General features: G+C 32.6%; 1 protein-coding gene across 1 annotated transcript; it reads left to right on the top strand.

Moving 5' to 3' along the window:
* Positions 1 to 10,517: 10,517 nt before the first annotated feature.
* LOC109807640 (uncharacterized) lies at positions 10,518 to 17,546 on the top strand. Its single transcript, XM_020370209.3, has 6 exons — positions 10,518 to 10,831; positions 11,563 to 13,315; positions 13,428 to 13,679; positions 14,224 to 14,304; positions 15,750 to 16,349; positions 17,264 to 17,546. Exons 2-6 carry the CDS (start codon positions 12,053 to 12,055, stop codon positions 17,315 to 17,317), a joined length of 2,250 nt encoding a protein of 749 aa, XP_020225798.2. The 5' UTR covers positions 10,518 to 10,831; positions 11,563 to 12,052; the 3' UTR covers positions 17,318 to 17,546.
* Positions 17,547 to 17,832: the final 286 nt, after the last annotated feature.

The raw sequence follows: 17,832 nt of genomic DNA, 5'->3' as shown, positions 1-17,832 counted from the left end.
GATAAACTTATTATTATAGGAGAGTTATTGAGGAAATTTCTAAGATAGCATTACTTTTGACTAGGTCGACTAGGGAGAGTGTTGTATTTGTGTGGGATAGTAAGTGTGAGAGTAGTTTCCAAACTCTTAAGGAAAGATTGATTAGTGTTAATATTACTATATTTAGTAAGTCTTTTGTGGTATATAGTTGTGCTTCTAAGATAGGTTTGGGTGGATTTGTTGATGCAAGAAGGAAAGGTAGTAGTTTATGTTTCTAGGAAATGGAAAATTCATGAGAAGAATTACCTTACCCATGACCTTCAGTTAGTAGTTATGATATTTATACTAAGATTTGGAGACACTACCTATATGATTCTAAGCTTGAGGTATTTAGTGATCGTTAGAGCCTTAAATATCTTTTGACCAAAGGAGATAGTTGGAATTTCTCAAGGACTAGGATTTTAATCTTAGTTGTTATCTAGGTAAAGCCAATGTGGTGATCGATGCTTTGAGTAGGAAACCTTTATATTTTCCTTTCCTTATGGTTAGAGAGATGGATCTTTTGGCTCGGTCTAAGGATTTAAGTTTGACTTATGAGGTTACCCTTAGTAGTGTGAGACTAGGTATGACTCGAGTAACGAGTGGATTATTGAAGGAAATTAGAGAAGCATAATTAGTTGATTCAATTTGGTGACAAGATATGAGGCTATAGGACGAGGTAATGGAGAGAAGAGTTGCCTTGGGTATAGATGAAGTGGTAAGACTTGGAGACCGATTCTGTGTACCTAGTGAACTTACGCTTAGGCACTTGATCTTTGGAGAGGATCGTAGAAATAAAGCTATTATTCTGGCAGATACCTTGAGTAGGATGATCTTTCATCTATCGTCTTTGATGATTTAAGAGTTGAATTTGATTGAAGAGTTTAGAGACTTAAGCGTGATGTGTGAGCTCACCCTTAGGAGCATTGAATTTAGTATGTTGAAGTGACTAATGAATTAATGGACGAGATTAGAGAAGCCTAGGAGTTAGATCCTTTCTTAGTGAACCAAGTGGAGAGGATTGATAGGGGTATAGATAGCCCTTTACGAGTGGAAGTTGATGGTGTTTTGGGGTTTAATGATAGGATCTATGGCCTAGTAATCTTGAATTTAGGAAGATGATCTTAGAGGGAGGACATAAGAGTACTCTTAGCATCCATTTAGGAGCTACTAAGATGTATCAGAGTGGCGTAGCGAAAGCGTGGTGGCCTAAGGTGAAGAGAGGAGTAGAGGAAGTTTGTGTACTCATGTTTAGTATGGTATAAGTCTAAGACAGATTGGACTTTTGTAGCCTTTAGATGTCCCTTTTTGGAGGTGAGATAATGCATCTAGCCTTTGTTGTGGGTTTGCCTAGGATGTTTAGGAAGAATCTTGAGTTTAATGAAGGAGTCATAGTCGAACCTCTTCATTTCAGATATTCGAGGACGAATTTCTTAAAAGGGGAAGTATTGTAACACCCCAATTTTCAAAAAGATTATTATTATTATTATTATTATTATTATTATTATTATTATATGGTATTTGGTCATAATTATTTTAATAATTATAGAGGAATATTATTTTGTACGTTTTAAATAATTATTGTTTTGGACAATTATTTTGTACGTATTAAATAAGTATTTTTATTATCATTTTTAAATAAATATTTATATGTTTTAAGAGAAGGTTGATTTTATATGATATTTTTTTATTTAAATTATATTATTATATTTTAAGTCAGAAATATATTATTATTATAGAGGAAAAATATTTTATAATATACATGTATTTATTTTATTTATATATTTTGAGGAAAAAAAGAAGTGGGTTAGAAGAAAACGAAAATGGGTTGGGTTGACCCAGCCCAATGGATTAATTTTAAGAAAGGAGTTAGGTAGCGTTAACCCTATCTGCCTCATTTGCATTTTGAAGGGTTAGGGAAAAAAAATAGGAGAAACAAAGAGCTCTAGGGAAGAGTACTCAGGAACGATCTTAGATCACACCAAGACCATTCATCTTTTGCTCATCCAGGTAAGGGGGGAGTGAGAAACCTTACTCTGAGTGTGGGAATGTATGTTGGGTAGTGGGATTAGCCTCTAATCCTGTGTTTGTTGTATGCTCATGTATGAGGGGTTTTTCCCAATTGTATCTGTTTCATCTATTGTTCCTCTTGTATGTAATTAATTGTATAAATTTCTTGAATGAATGATTAATTTCAATTTTAAAATTATAATTGTATGATTTGAGATTTCTGTGGATTCCTACGGGAAACACTATGAGAAAACGTGCAAAATATGAATGTTTTCTATTTTTCCTTCTGGTTGCTTTGTTGTATTCCTTAATGTTTGCAAAGTGTAAATATGTGTTTGATTTTGCAAATAGATGAGTTTTAATATGGATTAAAGTGCTCTGGGAGAATTGTGAATATAATGTGATAATGTGAATATGATGATGGAATATGAGGATGAAATATGATGGTGGAATATGAGGATGAAATGTGATGATGAAATGTGATGATGAGATGTGATGATAATAATGTGATATGAGAATGCATAAAGTCTTGATTGACATGCATCATGTGCATAAATGTTTTTAAGCGTACGATATGGAATACACCGCCAGAGAAGGCCTCTTAGTGTAAGAGCTTTAGGGATAGCTCGGTTTGGAAGTTTCAATCTCGCTCATTGTGTGCATGGGATGTATCTTGCGTGGCTTAGCTATCCCGACGAGACTCTGGTAGTATGTCCTTCTAGTGAGAGTGCGCAGAGGGTGTGACCCGGCATGTACTCCTAGATTACTCTTCGTGTATTGCTAGCGGCAATATGTCATGTGATGTTTTATTGGCCCCACATTTATATAAAGAAGCTTGAAGATTCAGAAAGAAGAGAAAACAACAATTATACAAATTCATTTGATTCTTTCTATGTAAATCTTGTACTTGAATCGATTGTTTCACATCTTGTGAGTAAGAGAAATAACAATGATTTATCAACTTTAACTTTGTGTTATTGTTTAAAGCTTGAAGAGACTTTATTGTAAGGAATATTTAGTTGTTAAATCTTGAAAAGGTTTCGTTGTTTAATACAGTGTATTCTTTGCTCTTAACTTTTCATCTGAACTCTTAAAGTTTCGATATTACTTTGTTGTTTTGAAGAAGTATTGAGCTTTTTATTGACATTATTTAACCCTTTATAGTACTTTTCTTTTCTTCACACTTTTATATAAATATATGTGATTCAATTATGTTATAAGTTTATCTTAAAATAAGGATCGAAATAATATTTATATAAATATATAAATATATAAATAAATATTTTTGGAACATAATATTATTTTATATTTATTACATGTAGTATATAATTAAATTTTATAATATGTTAAATTTATGAAATGTAATGTATTTGTTAAATTTAATACATGCTATATAATAACATTATAAATTAAAATCTAAAATCATTATTTAAGAATATCAAAATATTATAAATTATAAAGTTTATAAATTTAATTAAAAAGATCATATCTTGGGAAAACTAAAAAGAATATATAAGAAAGTTTTAGTATAGTTAATAAAAAGATTCAAACTAACATGGTGATGTCTCTGATAGGGAAGTTGGACAAGTGGTCCATGGGTGGTGCATCCAAAATCACCATAGATATAATATTATAAATAATGAATGGTTGAGATTATGATTTAAGAGTAAGAATACATTGTACACCTTCACACACAGGATCAAGATTTTCGAATTTTTTCCTGAAATTATTTTTTTTTTAAATTACCAAAAAAAAAAACATGTTATGATGCATTGACGCAACTGCTGTCACTTTCGGAACGGGCCGTTCTGAAGTCAGAACGGCCCGTTCTAGATGAAAAAATAATACATGAATAATGCACCAGAACAGCCCGTTCCAGAAGAAAAAAAAACACGTGATGACTGGACCAGAACGGGCCGTTGCGAAATCAGAACGGCCCGTTCCAGATTCAAAAATAACATATGAATACTTAAACCAGAACGGGCCGTTCTGAATTCGGAACGGCCCGTTCTAACTACATATTTGACATAAGCACTTTTTTTAAAGCAAAATTATTATTTTTTTCATTCTACTAAATTACATTTAAAATTTAAGTATAGTTTTTCAATTGAGTGAGATATGAAGCCCCTTCCTTAATGATACCAAGCATCCTATGAATGAATCCCAAAACTAGGCCTAATAAGCTTAAAACCCAACAAGTTTTATACAAAGGCCCATAATACAAGACCAAACAATATAAATTCCTATACTACCAAATATATGAGAAAGGCGGTCATCCATGTAAAGCCCAAGTAAAGTGAATCCTAGGCCTACCAAACCCATCGGGCTCACTAAGCTCAGAAGCAGTCAAAAGCTCAAAGGCCCATAAAGTCCAAAACTAGGCCCAATAAGCTTAAAACCCAAAAAGTCTTACACTTAGGCCCATAATATAAGACCAAACAATATAAACTCTTATACTACCAAATATATGAGAAAGGTGGTCATCTATGTAAAGCCCAAGTAAAGAGAACCTTAGGCCCACCAAACCTATTGGGCTCACTAAGCTCAAAAGCAATCAAAAGTCCAAAGGCCTATGAAGCCCAAAACTAGGCCCAATAAGCTTAAAACCCAAAAAGTCTTATACTAAAGCCCATAATACAAGACCAAACAATATAAACTCCTATAATACCAAATATATGAGAAAGGTGGTCATATATGTAAAGCCCAAGTAAAGAGAACCTTAGGCCCACCAAACCCATTGGACTCACTAAGCTCAAAAGCAATCAAAAGTCCAAAGGCCCATGAAGCCCAAAACTAGGCCCAATAAGCTTAAAACCCAAAAAGTCTTATACTAAGGCCCATAATACAAGACCAAACAATATAAACTCCTATACTACCAAATATATGAGAAAGGTGGTCATCCATGTAAAGCCCAAGTAAAGAGAACCTTAGGCCCACCAAACCCACTGGGCTCACTAAGCTCAGAAGTAAACAAAAGCCCAAAGGCCCATAAAGCCCAAAACTAGGCCAATAAGCTTAAAACCCAAAAAGTCTTATACTAAGGCCCATAATACAAGACCAAACATTATAAACTCTTATACTACCAAATATATGAGAAAGGTGGTCATCCATGTAAAGCCTAAGTAAAGAGAACCCTAGGCCCACCAAACCCATTGGGCTTACTGAGCTCAGAAGCAGTCAAAAGCCCAAAGGCCCATGAAGTCCAAAACTAGGCCCAATAAGCTTAAAACCCAAAAAGTCTTATACTAAGGCCCATAATACAAGACCAAACAATATAAACTCCTATACTACCAAATATATGAGAAAGGTGGTCATCCATGTAAAGCCCAAGTAAAGAGAACCTTAGGCCCACCAAACTCATTGGGCTCACTAAGCTCAGAAGCAATCAAAAGTCCAAAGGCCCATAAAGCCCAAAACTAGGCCCAATAAGCTTAAAACCCAAAAAGTATTATACTAAGGCCCATAATACAAGACCAAACAATATAAACTCTTATACTACCAAATATATGAGAAAGGTGGTCATCTATGTAAAGTCCAAGTAAAGAGAACCTTAGGCCCACCAAACCCATTGGGCTCACTAAGCTCAAAAGCAATCAAAAGTCCAAAGGCCCATGAAGCCCAAAACTAGGCCCAATAAGCTTAAAACCCAAAAAGTCTTATACTAAGACCCATAAACCCTAAACCCTACTGGTTTAACTCGTCATTTGTTATTTTTGAAACTGGAACGGGCCTAGGTTTATCTTTACTTGGGCTTTACATGGATGACCACCTATCTCATATATTTGGTAGTATAAGAGTTTATATTGTTTGGTATTATATTATGGGCCTTAGTATAAGACTTTTTGGGTTTTAAGCTTATTGGGCCTAGTTTTGGACTTCATGGGCCTTTGGGCTTTTGTTTACTTCTGAGCTTAGTGAGGCCAATGGGTTTGGTGGGCCTAAGGTTCTCTTTACTTGGGCTTTACATGGATGACCACCTTTCTCATATATTTGGTAGTATAGGAGTTTATATTATTTGGTCTTGTATTATGGGCCTTACTATAAGACTTTTTGGGTTTTAAGCTTATTGGGCCTAGTTTTGGACTTCATGGGCCTTTGGGCTTTTGACTGCTTCTAAGCTCAGTGAGCCCAATGGGTTTGGTGGGCCTAAGGTTCTCTTTACTTGGGCTTTACATGGATGACCACCTTTCTCATATATTTGGTAGTATAGGAGTTTATAATATTTGGTCTTGTATTATGGACCTTAGTATAAGACTTTTTGGGTTTTAAGCTTATTGGCCTAGTTTTGGGCTTTATGGGCCTTTGGGCTTTTGTTTACTTCTGAGCTTAGTGAGCCCAATGGGTTTGGTGGGCCTAAGGTTCTCTTTACTTGGGCTTTACATGGATGATCACCTTTCTCATATATTTGGTAGTATAATAATTTATATTATTTGGTCTTTGTATTATGGGCCTTAGTATAAGACTTTTTGAGTTTTAAGCTTATTGGGCCTAGTTTTGGACTTCATGTGCCTTTGGGCTTTTGACTGCTTCTGAGCTCAGTGAGCCCAATGGGTTTGGTGGGCCTAGGGTTCTTTTTACTTGGGCTTTACATGGATGACCACCTTTCTTATATATTTGGTAGTACAAGAGTTTATATTGTTTGGTCTTGTATTATGGACCTTAGTATAAGATTTTTTGGGTTTAGGGTTTAGGGTTTAGGGTTTAGATATAATTTAGTAGAATGAAAAAAAAATATTATTTTGCTTAAAAAAATTCGTATGACAAATTTGTAGTTAGAACGGGCCGTTCTGAATTCAGAACGGCCCGTTCTGCTTTAATTATTCATGTGTTGTTTGAATTCGGAACGAGCCGTTCTGATTTTGGAACGGACCGTTCCGTTCCATTCTTCATGTGTTTTTTTGTCATCTGGAATGGCCCATTCTGATCCAATATTTATGTGTTATTTGTTCATTTGGAACGACCCGTTCTGATTTTAGAACGGCCCATTCCGAAAGTCAGTAGCAGCTGCGTTAGTGCATTGTAACACGTGTTTTTTTTGGGTAATTTTAAAAAAAATTCAATTAAAAAATCAGAAATTTAGATTCAGTGTGGTAAGGTGTGTTATGGTCTACTAGTTTAGATGTATCTAAGGGTGAAAACTGATGATGCACCCATGGACCACTTGTGAAAGTGGTCTTTCAGAGAATTCACCAACTAACATGTTTATAATTATCAATATATATATATATATATATATATATATATATATATATATATATATATATATGATGTTTTGCTACATAAAGAAAGGAAATTGAAATTGAAATCATTATTGTTCTTAGTCATATGTGTTAATTGTTTCTTACTTATTGTTTAATGTTATTTTTTCGATTTACATGCAATAATTATTTTATACTTAATATATTTGATCTTTTATATATAATTTCTAAACACAATATCTTTATAAGTTAAAAATCTTGTTACTAGTTAACTGAAAAAGAATCTATTGCAACATTGAATTTATTAGTCTTGCAAATTAAAATATTTTTTTTAAGATGTGATAAATTACTGCTTTCGAGATTTTTGAATTATCTTTGCCCTCTTGAAACAAAGATATTAACTTTGATGTTGGATGTCATTCTCAACTTTTGTGAATTAAACATTAACTTTTGTAATAATGTTGTTGGAATTAGTTTATTTAAGAATCTCATATTGCATTTTATAAAGCATAAAAAAATAAAAAATTACTTTACACGAGATCATGTTCAAAAAGGTTATAGAATTTATTATTTGAATATATTTTTTTAAATAATTTATAAAATATCTTTTAAATAGAAAAATTAAAATGTATATCAACACATCCATTAATAAATCATTATGTTATTTTTAATTTATTATACATGGAAAAATAATTATTTTCAATTATCATTTTTAGTAAAAACATATTTTAAAGCAACCAATATAAAGTGCATATTAGTGTATTTGAAAAATTATATATGAAAGTATTATATACAATACTTTTATTTTTTAACTAGTGGGTAAAAGACACTATATTTTTTTTAACACACACATTAGTGAAGGTAGTGACTAGTTACTAAGAGATTAAAAAAAAATTATATCAAAATCTTTTTATGATCTTTATTAATTATTATTATGCATTTTTTAAAATATTAAAACTATCAATAATAATATATAAACTAAAACAGAAAAAATCCCCTTATATATGTAGATATATATTATATATAGATATAAATTTAAAGACATAAAATGAATCCAATATATCATTCATTAATTCTTTGTTATTTTATATACTATCTAAATAATAAAATATAAATTTTCATTTTTATTATACTATATTAAATAATAGTATGATATATATTTTTTTATTATCATATTCTGCCTCATTTTCATCTTCTTATAGTATCTTACCCTATTTCATCACTAGTTAGATGAGGAAATAGAAACAGCAACAATAATATAATTGAAGAGAAAAGCAGGGTAAGGAAAAGTACAACTCAAACAGATTCATGCATGAAAGTCCAATTCAGTTCACAAAACCTTGATATTGTCCCATAGAAATAGATGAGATGGCTATTTCCTATTTGGGTTGGACTCGTAATTTTCCAATCTTACAACTTGTTTAGCCTTCATAATAACAAATCAGTTAATCTTCTAAATCCGGTCAACAAAGAAATAAATTTAAATAATCTATCTACAGACTGTTTAAAAGAATTTTATAGGATCATTATTACAAATTAATATGTAGTGTGTAAGTTTGTTAACTTTTATATTAATATTAATTATCTTAATTCTTTTTACCAATAACAACTTTTAATTAGTTGATAACGTAAGAATCTACAATAATACAAAATTGAACATTAGCATTGCATCACATTCAATTAAAGGGAATCTCAAATTTTAAACTAAAACCACTTGTGCGGCCAGTCATGAAGCCCAATGGTGAAAAACAAATTAAAAGCCACAAAAAGTAACGAAAATAAAAATTAATATCAAAGATGATAAAAGAAAAAAAAGTAGAATAAAAAAAAATCCATAGTCACAACCCATGAAACATGACGATACAGAGATGAAATATATTCATATAAATTAATCAAAAAGTTTGATTTTGATACACATTTTGATGTTCTATACGATTTATAAGAACAGTTTTATTGTATACATAAAAAGGTATAAAAAAAATATACTTTCAATGTCTTTATACTATTATAAAAATTAATAAATTTATTTACATAATATATTACTTGAATAATGGATTAAAAAAGAGTCTATACCACCAAAATATTATTATTACTTTTATATATTTTTATTATAGGTAATTCTACACTTTTAAGACATTTTTTATTTTTTAAAATTTAAATTTTGGTTGATTATGTTATGAGACTAATTACTTCTATTAAACTAACTAGTATTTTAGTTAAAATATGTTTATTATATATAATATAATTAAAATTTATAATAATTATATATAAAAATAATATATTTAAATATATAAATTATATTTAAAATAAGTACATAAATATTTTTAAACATATAAATTATATTTTAAATTTATGTTTAATAATTTGTATTGTAAAAAAATATTTTTTATTTATTAATAAATTATTTAAATAATATTTAATTAATAAATAATCATGATAATAAAAAATTGAAATAGATAAGAGGTTAATTTTTTCTTTTTTTACAAACCATCTCATATGAGAAAAATTCCTAAAAAATACTTTTGTACAAGATAGAGTTTCATGTTTAATGTACAAAGATTGTTTCTATTATCATTGATACTTTAGTTAGAAGATAAAACATGTATCAATGGTATAAAATTATTTTATATTATTATCAAATTACAAACTATTATGTAATGAATTTATTGATTATGATAATATTATTAACCGAATTTTATTTTTAATTAATTATTGATTCAAACCTAAATCATGTATATATTATCTGTAACTTCTTGTAATCAGATCATTTCTGGTGGTTCAATAAACATTTTTTTTTCTTTTATACATCACAAATGATAGTTAAGGGATGATAATATGACTATTTGGATGAGAGTCAATGACATATTATGATTCTTTGATTAAGAATATATTTGGATGGACGTCCAAATTCACATCTAAATAAGAATCATAGGAAACTAAGAGAGAAATTACTCTTTATTATTTCTATTTGATGTGGAGAGAGATTGATGATCCATGTTTTGAATTTAATTTCAAACACATACTAAGTATTACTATCCACTTAGTAATTAGTGAAAATTTAACATGATCTAATTTAATATAGAATTTTACTTTTCAAACCCAACATTTAGTTCAATTTAATGATATATTATTTATTATTTTTTATAGTGTCCGAAAAAAAATGTTTACACCTGAGATAATTTTGACAACATTTTCTTACAATGATTATATATATAAAAAAAAAAATTGATGGTAAAGCAAAGTAAGTGAGTCTGCGGTGGGGATGGTGGCTTTGTGTATTTTTGGTATTATAAAGATAAACATTGGATGGGGCAGAGTTGTGGACACACACAAACACATGGGTCTTCCTTCAACTCCACACCCCAAATCCAACACCAACACCTAACCCACACACCTCCCATCTCCATTTTCACCTTCTGCAATTCTAATAACCACCAAAGATCTTCCTTTTTTCATTTTTCGGGAATACCCTTTAACTTATTTTTCTTTTTTCTTCCTTTTTTCTTTCTTGGGTCATTATTAACATCATTTGATCCAGAGGTTGAATTGCAGAAGGTTATTGATATGATTTATCTGTTGGACTCTTCTGTTTCCAGCCTTCATTGGTGCGTTTTTTTGAGTTTTTATTTTTTAACGCTGTCTCGATCATCTTCATTTTTTTGGACTTGGTCTGATTTTTTTTTTCTTCTAGCTTTATTGATTTTTGTTCTTCTGGGGTTTATGGGGGTATCGCAAAACTTTTTCTTTGTTTTTTATTTTTTTCCGGGGTTTCAGTTTTTTCATGTTCTGCTTTAGAACAGCTTAAAGGAAATGAAATAAAAAAATAAAAATAAAATAAAATAAAATAAAATAACTCCGTTGCTTGTGGGTGATGACAACTCAAGCTTTGAGGGGTTTTTGGTGAATGTGTGTTTGGCAAGTCTGCGATTGTATTTTCTTTTAATCAAAGTTTTTCTTTTACTCTTCATGTTGATCGTTTCTGAAGAAACCTTTTGTATGTGGGCATTGATTATACTTCCTTCAGCTTGAAATTTTGCTCTCAGATGGATGGTTTTTTCAATTTTTTATTTTTCTCTTTGAGGTACTTTCAACTTTATTACCTCTCGTTTCCTTTCACACCGTATTGTTGATGGATCAAAATTTGGTTCCATATTCTCCCAAGGATTAACATAAAGTTAGTTTTTATTTTTTTATTTTAATGCGAGTCTTTTGTTAAGTGAAAATATGGATATCAAATGTAATCAATGAAGTGGGGAGCTTTATAGAATTTATGTGCTTCGTCTTGTGGCTTTGTGAAAAGAGGGAATTCATTTGTTTTGTTCAAATGTTGTTTCAGGCATAGGCACTGATTTTGTTACATACCATGAATTGTTTGGGCTTCATCTGTTGCCAGTACGGAGGTCGAGAGATTTGTTCGTGTTGCAGTTCTTGGATGTACATTATCATGTCCTGGACTTTTACTGTATGCCCTGCAAAGGAAATGATGATTGCAATGTCTCAAATGTGGATGCCACTGATGGATACATGACATAGTTGGAACTTGGAAATTCTTATAGTTATAGGTTTAGAACTACTTGATGATAGCATTCCAATTATAATTGTAGTTGCTAATAGTTAGCTTGAATGGTTGAATAGTGTAATTGGTAAGGGTGGAGGCTAGGATTGCAGTTGTTTGTTGAAAACTGTACGTCTTACCATGATCATCTGGTAAGGGAAAATAGTGAAATGAACGTGCAAGACCTCGCCTAGGGATCACATTAGTATTCTCAAGCTAGTTTGTTTTTCATCACCTTAGGTAGATCACATTGCTAAATTGAATACTAGTGATGGGCTTGCCACAGATACCCCCGAGTGAAACTGCTGAAAAGGTCGCACTTGTGGGTGCAGCTTTAAATACCACGGCACAGTTTTCAGATGCAAGCCCCTCTGCTATTAGCAGCATGAACAATGTAAGCACTGGTGGGTTGTCTGTGTGTACTCTGGGATCTTCATTTGATGACTTCCCAAAGAATGCCTCCCTAGAAATTTCAAATGTTTCTGATAATACGTTTTATAGAGGTGCGATGGAAGTCGCTTCCAATGTCCATAGTTTGAAGATTGGTTCAACAGATAGAAGTACTCCTTTTGCTTCAAAAAGTGGACGAAATGTTCATATTCCTGCTTCAAGGGTTGTTGGTTTTGAATCAGGCCGAACTAATACTTCAACAGATGGTTTGCCTGATGTTCCAGCTACAAGTTTTCATTCTTCTGCTTTTACTAATTTCACAGCCAATGACACCGAATCTGCCAGTTCATTAGTAAGGAAGCGACTTTTATCTCCACTGAGCAGTATGCTCTCCCCAAGTCATTTCAGAGGTGATCCTCTTGACATTGGCTGCAGAAATAACGAGACTGGATCTCTTGTGAAGAACGATAACGATAGAAATTCCATTGCACAGGATAATAAGAAGGCAAACATTGGAAGTAAAAGCAGTTATAGGTCCTTGGCAAGTTGCTTTGAGCAAAGAAATGCACCAGACAGTACACAATCCTTCTTTCAAACTGATGGTCCTCTGAGGGAAAATAGAGGACTACTGTCTCGGGGTAGTTCACCCACTGGTGGAATTGATCACTTTAGTGAATTGAGTCCGGTTAGGCCTCAAAGTGGCGTAATATCTGTATCTCCTAAAAACATGAGCTCTCATCTTTCCTTGTCACCTCTTGGTCCTAGATTTTCTGAAAGAATAAAAGCTACTGGAGGATGTAGGAATGATGTTGAAGAGATAAAGAATTGCAATGTAACTTCAAGGAGTATAGAACAATCACTTGACAATTCCAACTCATGCCTTATGTTAAATCATAAGGATGATGATTCCGGAGTTTCGTGTAAATCTTTTGATGATGTTGAATTCTTATGCAAAGATTTCTGTCCATCTTCTCTGGATGATATTTCCGACATGAGTTGGCCACTGTCTCAAGATTCAGCTCCTACCTCTCATTCCATGAGATTCACAAGAAGTTTGAGTGGGCTTTCGGTTAGGAGGTCTTTGGTTGGTTCTTTTGAGGAGTCTCTTTTATCTGGCCGGTTCTTATCAGGAAACAATAGCAAGGTCTGGATATATGCTTATTACCATGCTGTAATTGATCTTGTTCATGATTCTAAACATCGTTGCACTGAAAAGTTTTAGACAACTGACCCATGGTTGTTTGTTGCTATTGTAGAAAATCGATGGCTTTCTTGCTGTGCTAAGCATTACTGGGGGAAACTTTTCTCCTAAATCACAGAAGCTTCCATTTTCTGTTACTAGTGTGGATGGTGATTGTTATCTATTGTATTATGCATCAATAGATCTTGCGGGAAATTCCTCTTCAAACAAGTTTAGAGGCCAATTGCTGAAGCGAGGGCCTAGAAATGATGATTCGCAAATTGTTAAAAGCCGTTTACGTATACCAATGAAGGGACGGATTCAACTGGTATCGATATACTTATTTCACTGTTATAAGTTTTAAACCTTGAAATTTGAGTGCCTTTTGATGAACCTGTTAGAGCCTTCATTTTATAACTGCAGGAATATTATGGTATGCTTAACATTAAGGGAGGTAACAAATGTACTGTTAATAAATAACAAATTGGGTGTCAATCGAGGGAGGGGGGGTATATGGCCCACAGACCAGTTCACAAAGCCCACAAGCCGGCACAGGCCTAGGTCAATAGAGAATGCACTGCTTTCTTTTAAGATATATATACATATGCATATCTTTATTTGTGCCGTGTGGATGAGAATGTTTCAGGAGGCATAAAAGGGTAAGGATTGATGTACAATCATCAATACTTTGCCTTCTTTACTCTTCTAATCCCCACTACCAAATATTTAAGCTGTGCAACGATTATTCTTGTTCTTATTTGTCTAATTTTGTAATATTGTTTACATATTCAATTTTGAGTTTCCACTTTCAAGATATTTGTGCATGTTGCCATCTTGTGTTAAAATGCCTTACATTTGGTTGCTCTTTGCAGGTGCTAAGCAATCCAGAAAAGACTCCTCTTCACACTTTCTTTTGCAACTATGATTTGAGTGACATGCCAGTCGGTACCAAAGTAAGATTTGTCAGTCCGGATGAATCTGTGACTCAATTGATCTGGAAATTTTGCTTCCTAATGACATAATTGTTCTTACAAGGATAATTTTAGCTTTGAACTTCATTGAAGTCAGTGTTGTCACCAGATGAGAGGCCTGTAGAGGTGGTAACCCGAAAAACTGCCTCTTTTAAGTATTGGTAGGCAGGGTGGTTGCCTCGTGAAGGTGAACAGCCATGATTAAAAAAAAAAAAACCTAGAACTGAATAATAAGATTTAATCGTAAATCAACCTTAAGAGATCAGACATTACAAAGTATTTGCATCGTTGAAATATTCAAATGAAGTGTTGAAACACAGGAGAGCAAACACAAATGGAAATTATATCTTAAAAGCAAAAGACTACTAAGACACAAGTAACATAAAGTAATATATGACTTTTCTCACAAAATAAGAAATATAATGAGACTGGAAATGGGCAACGAGTGCTGTGTTGCCAGTTCCTTTGGTGGCAGGAGGGTAGATGTAAGGCTTCATTTCCTCTAAGAGGAAAATTATTGGTTTGTGGTTTGATTTGCATAAAGCATATTAAATCCATTCGCAGTAGGATTTTTCACATGGTCTTTTGCCTGGTATTAGTCAGGCCTTCACATATTGCCTAAAGTTATGCATATTTAATTAATAGTAAGCAACATGAGTAGTAAAAATATTTATTCTTTTATAGTTTATTAATGTAAGAGTCAGAAATTTTGTTGTCTATGGGTTTTTTAATGAATGTTAATGGATCTGGTATGGAGGTTACTGAAGCAAAGCTTGTTAGTTGACACTTTGGGGAACCTAGCATGTCCTGTTACATCTGGATGGTCTAGTTTTGAGTGCATCTGTAGTACTGGTGGCCATATTAATATATTATGTGTAGGAATACATAAATGTCCATACCAGAGATCAATGGATTTGTTAATTATTTAGTGGATATGAGGATAATTTGAAATGGGAGGTTCAGAGGTTGTGAGGATAACTATTTAATGTTGATACTTGACTGTTTTATAAGTGGCATATTTTTTAAGTAGCTTTTTATGTCAAGTATTTTGAAAAATTATTGAACTAAATACAAAATCACATTAAATTTCTTTTAAGAGTAATTGACCATTTGTCCAAAGGTATACATGACATCATATTGATCCTCTATTTGTCTGAAACATCAAATTGGTCCTCAACGATTATAAATACACTTAGTTTTGTCCTTCTTGGAATCAATTTGATGGCTTAAAGTTGGCACTGAAGGACCAATGTGATATATTTATAAATGGAGGGCCAATGATTATAAATGCACTTAGTTTTGTCCTCTGATAAACTTGCATTTATTTATATTTCTGAATTTGTGATTTCTCTGAGTTACGGTTTAAAATTGAATGTTATTTACTTATTCTTTATCAATTTCTGATTTCTTGTTATTTATCCAAATAGACATTCATGCGCCAGAAAGTCACCCTTGAATCTTCCACTTCTCCTCAGTTGAAACAGAGATCAATGGGTATAAACAGTGGAATGCAAAAGAATCATGACATCTCATGTGGTGGGGAAGTGATACATACAGATGCAGCTAATGTTGTAAATAACACAAAATCTACAAATCAAGGAAATGGCAAGGGCTCTAGCTTGTTGAATTTAATAAACAAAGAGGATTCTTCTAAGCAATCTTTGAACATGAAAAATCTTGGAGTCCCTTTCCCAGCAAAGACTGATTATGAATGTATTACTGATAAATGTGAGAGGAATGAAAGAAAGGAGTGTTGGGATAAAACATGTGATGAATCAGGGAAATCACTAAACTCCTGTTCAAAGGTGAAGGACAATTCTAGTAGTGGTGGTCCACTTCGATATGCCCTTCACCTGCGCTTTGTTTGCCCTTTTCCTAAGAAGACCAGTAGATCAGCTCAAAAATGCAAATATAATTCTCTTCAAGAAAAATCTGGATTGGACATGGAAGGGGAGCGAAGATTCTACTTATGTAATGATTTGCGGGTCGTGTTCCCTCAACGTCATTCTGATGCTGATGAGGGCAAGGTATGCCTATGTTGTGGTTTTGCCACTTGATTGCATATCATTTCAGTGTTAAAGTCTGTTTAGGTCCAGTCTAGAAAAGTTTTTTAGGACTTCTCTATTGAAAATAAAAAGTTTTTTTCAAAAGAGAAGCTCTTAAAAGCCCTTATAGGCTGGTATCCGAATATGCTCTTGTACTACATATGCCAAAAACAATGGTTTCAGATTGCATATGTGAAAAATTATCAATTTACTTTTTTCTGGTTCATTTTTGTTAACTATTATTCTTATTTTGGTTCTTTGATATCTTTAAATTTAGTGACAATTTCTCCATGACAAAGTAATTTCTCCATCCTTGTAGTTGTTCGGTGTTGTTTGATGCTCACCCCAGACACTTAGAAATTTCACCAAGAAAGAGTTTGTTTAAGCTTTATAAAAGTGCTTTATTCACTAGTCACTTTTGTAAGAACCTATCAAAATAATCTTTATTGAATTGAGAGCTGGTGACCTAAGCTCCTTGGTGATAAGCTCTTACTGAACAGATGTTTAGTTAAGTTATTTGTCTATACATGACCCAAAGCTGAAACCAGGGTAGTGTGCATTAGAGTCATAAGTTAATTCTTTTGCTGATCAACGATAACCATTCTTGTTTATTAATGTGAGTGGTCATGTTTCCTAGGATTCATACTAATGTGGATGCTGGTCCCATGATGTTGAACCCATGCTAGGATGATAAATTCATTAAAGATGTCTAATCGTTTCACTTTTATCTATAAGGTTGAACAGAATGTTGTTACTTGTTGGCTCTGCTTCCTGCAGGTGCAGGCAGAATAAGATTGATGTCTTGGTTTGTGTGTTGTACAATTTGAATCTATTGGTTTGCATTTCTTGGTCTGCATAGTTGCTGACATGGTCTGATGATATGTCTTATTTCGCAGTTGAACGTGGAATACCATTTCCCTGAAGATCCAAGATACTTTGACATCAACTGAAAATTCTAGTTTACCTCCAAAAAGCATGCTGCTTTTGCTGACCCTCTTGTATATAATCACAAGCTTGTCTTCACTTGAGTCATGTCCTCTGGAAAAATAGCACTAACCCTTCTCATGTAAATTCTTGAACAATTTCAATAATTTAATGGGTTAACTATTTCAAATTGCTGACCTAATTAAGCAATTACTATGAAAAGTGGATATTATAATGCATGGTGGAACTTGATTACCCTATTCTCTAGACCCAAAGCAGCATTTTAAGTTGCTTTGGTACCTACGGTTTCGTTAAATATTTATTGGTAGGTGATTCTCACGGTCACGGGTTTGGTTTATCTTTAATACAAGGAGCAGTTTAGGAACATTTCTTTAATAATTGCATGAGTTAATAAAATATTATTTTGATGTGTCACATGATTTTAAGTTGTTTAAAATTGATGCGATGCATGTATGAGCAATCATTCTTTATATTTTGCTTAAAATTGACTAGTTGCTTACTACGATTAATATTTGAACTT

The sequence above is a fragment of the Cajanus cajan genome, chromosome 4 (assembly GCF_000230855.2).
Source record: "Cajanus cajan strain Asha chromosome 4, NIPB_CcT2T_4, whole genome shotgun sequence".
Lineage (NCBI taxonomy): Eukaryota > Viridiplantae > Streptophyta > Magnoliopsida > Fabales > Fabaceae > Cajanus > Cajanus cajan.
Note: the sequence above shows the minus strand (reverse complement) of the source record. Positions and strands in the feature narration are given on the sequence as shown.

Bases quoted from the DNA above. Each gene is read 5' to 3' on its own strand.
- LOC109807640 (XM_020370209.3), top strand. From the start codon at position 12,053: ATGGGCTTGCCACAGATACCCCCGAGTGAAACTGCTGAAAAGGTCGCA. The intron at 13,680-14,223 runs GTATCGATATAC...TGCTCTTTGCAG, and splicing joins TGAAGGGACGGATTCAACTG to GTGCTAAGCAATCCAGAAAA. The intron at 14,305-15,749 runs GTAAGATTTGTC...TTATCCAAATAG, and splicing joins ACATGCCAGTCGGTACCAAA to ACATTCATGCGCCAGAAAGT.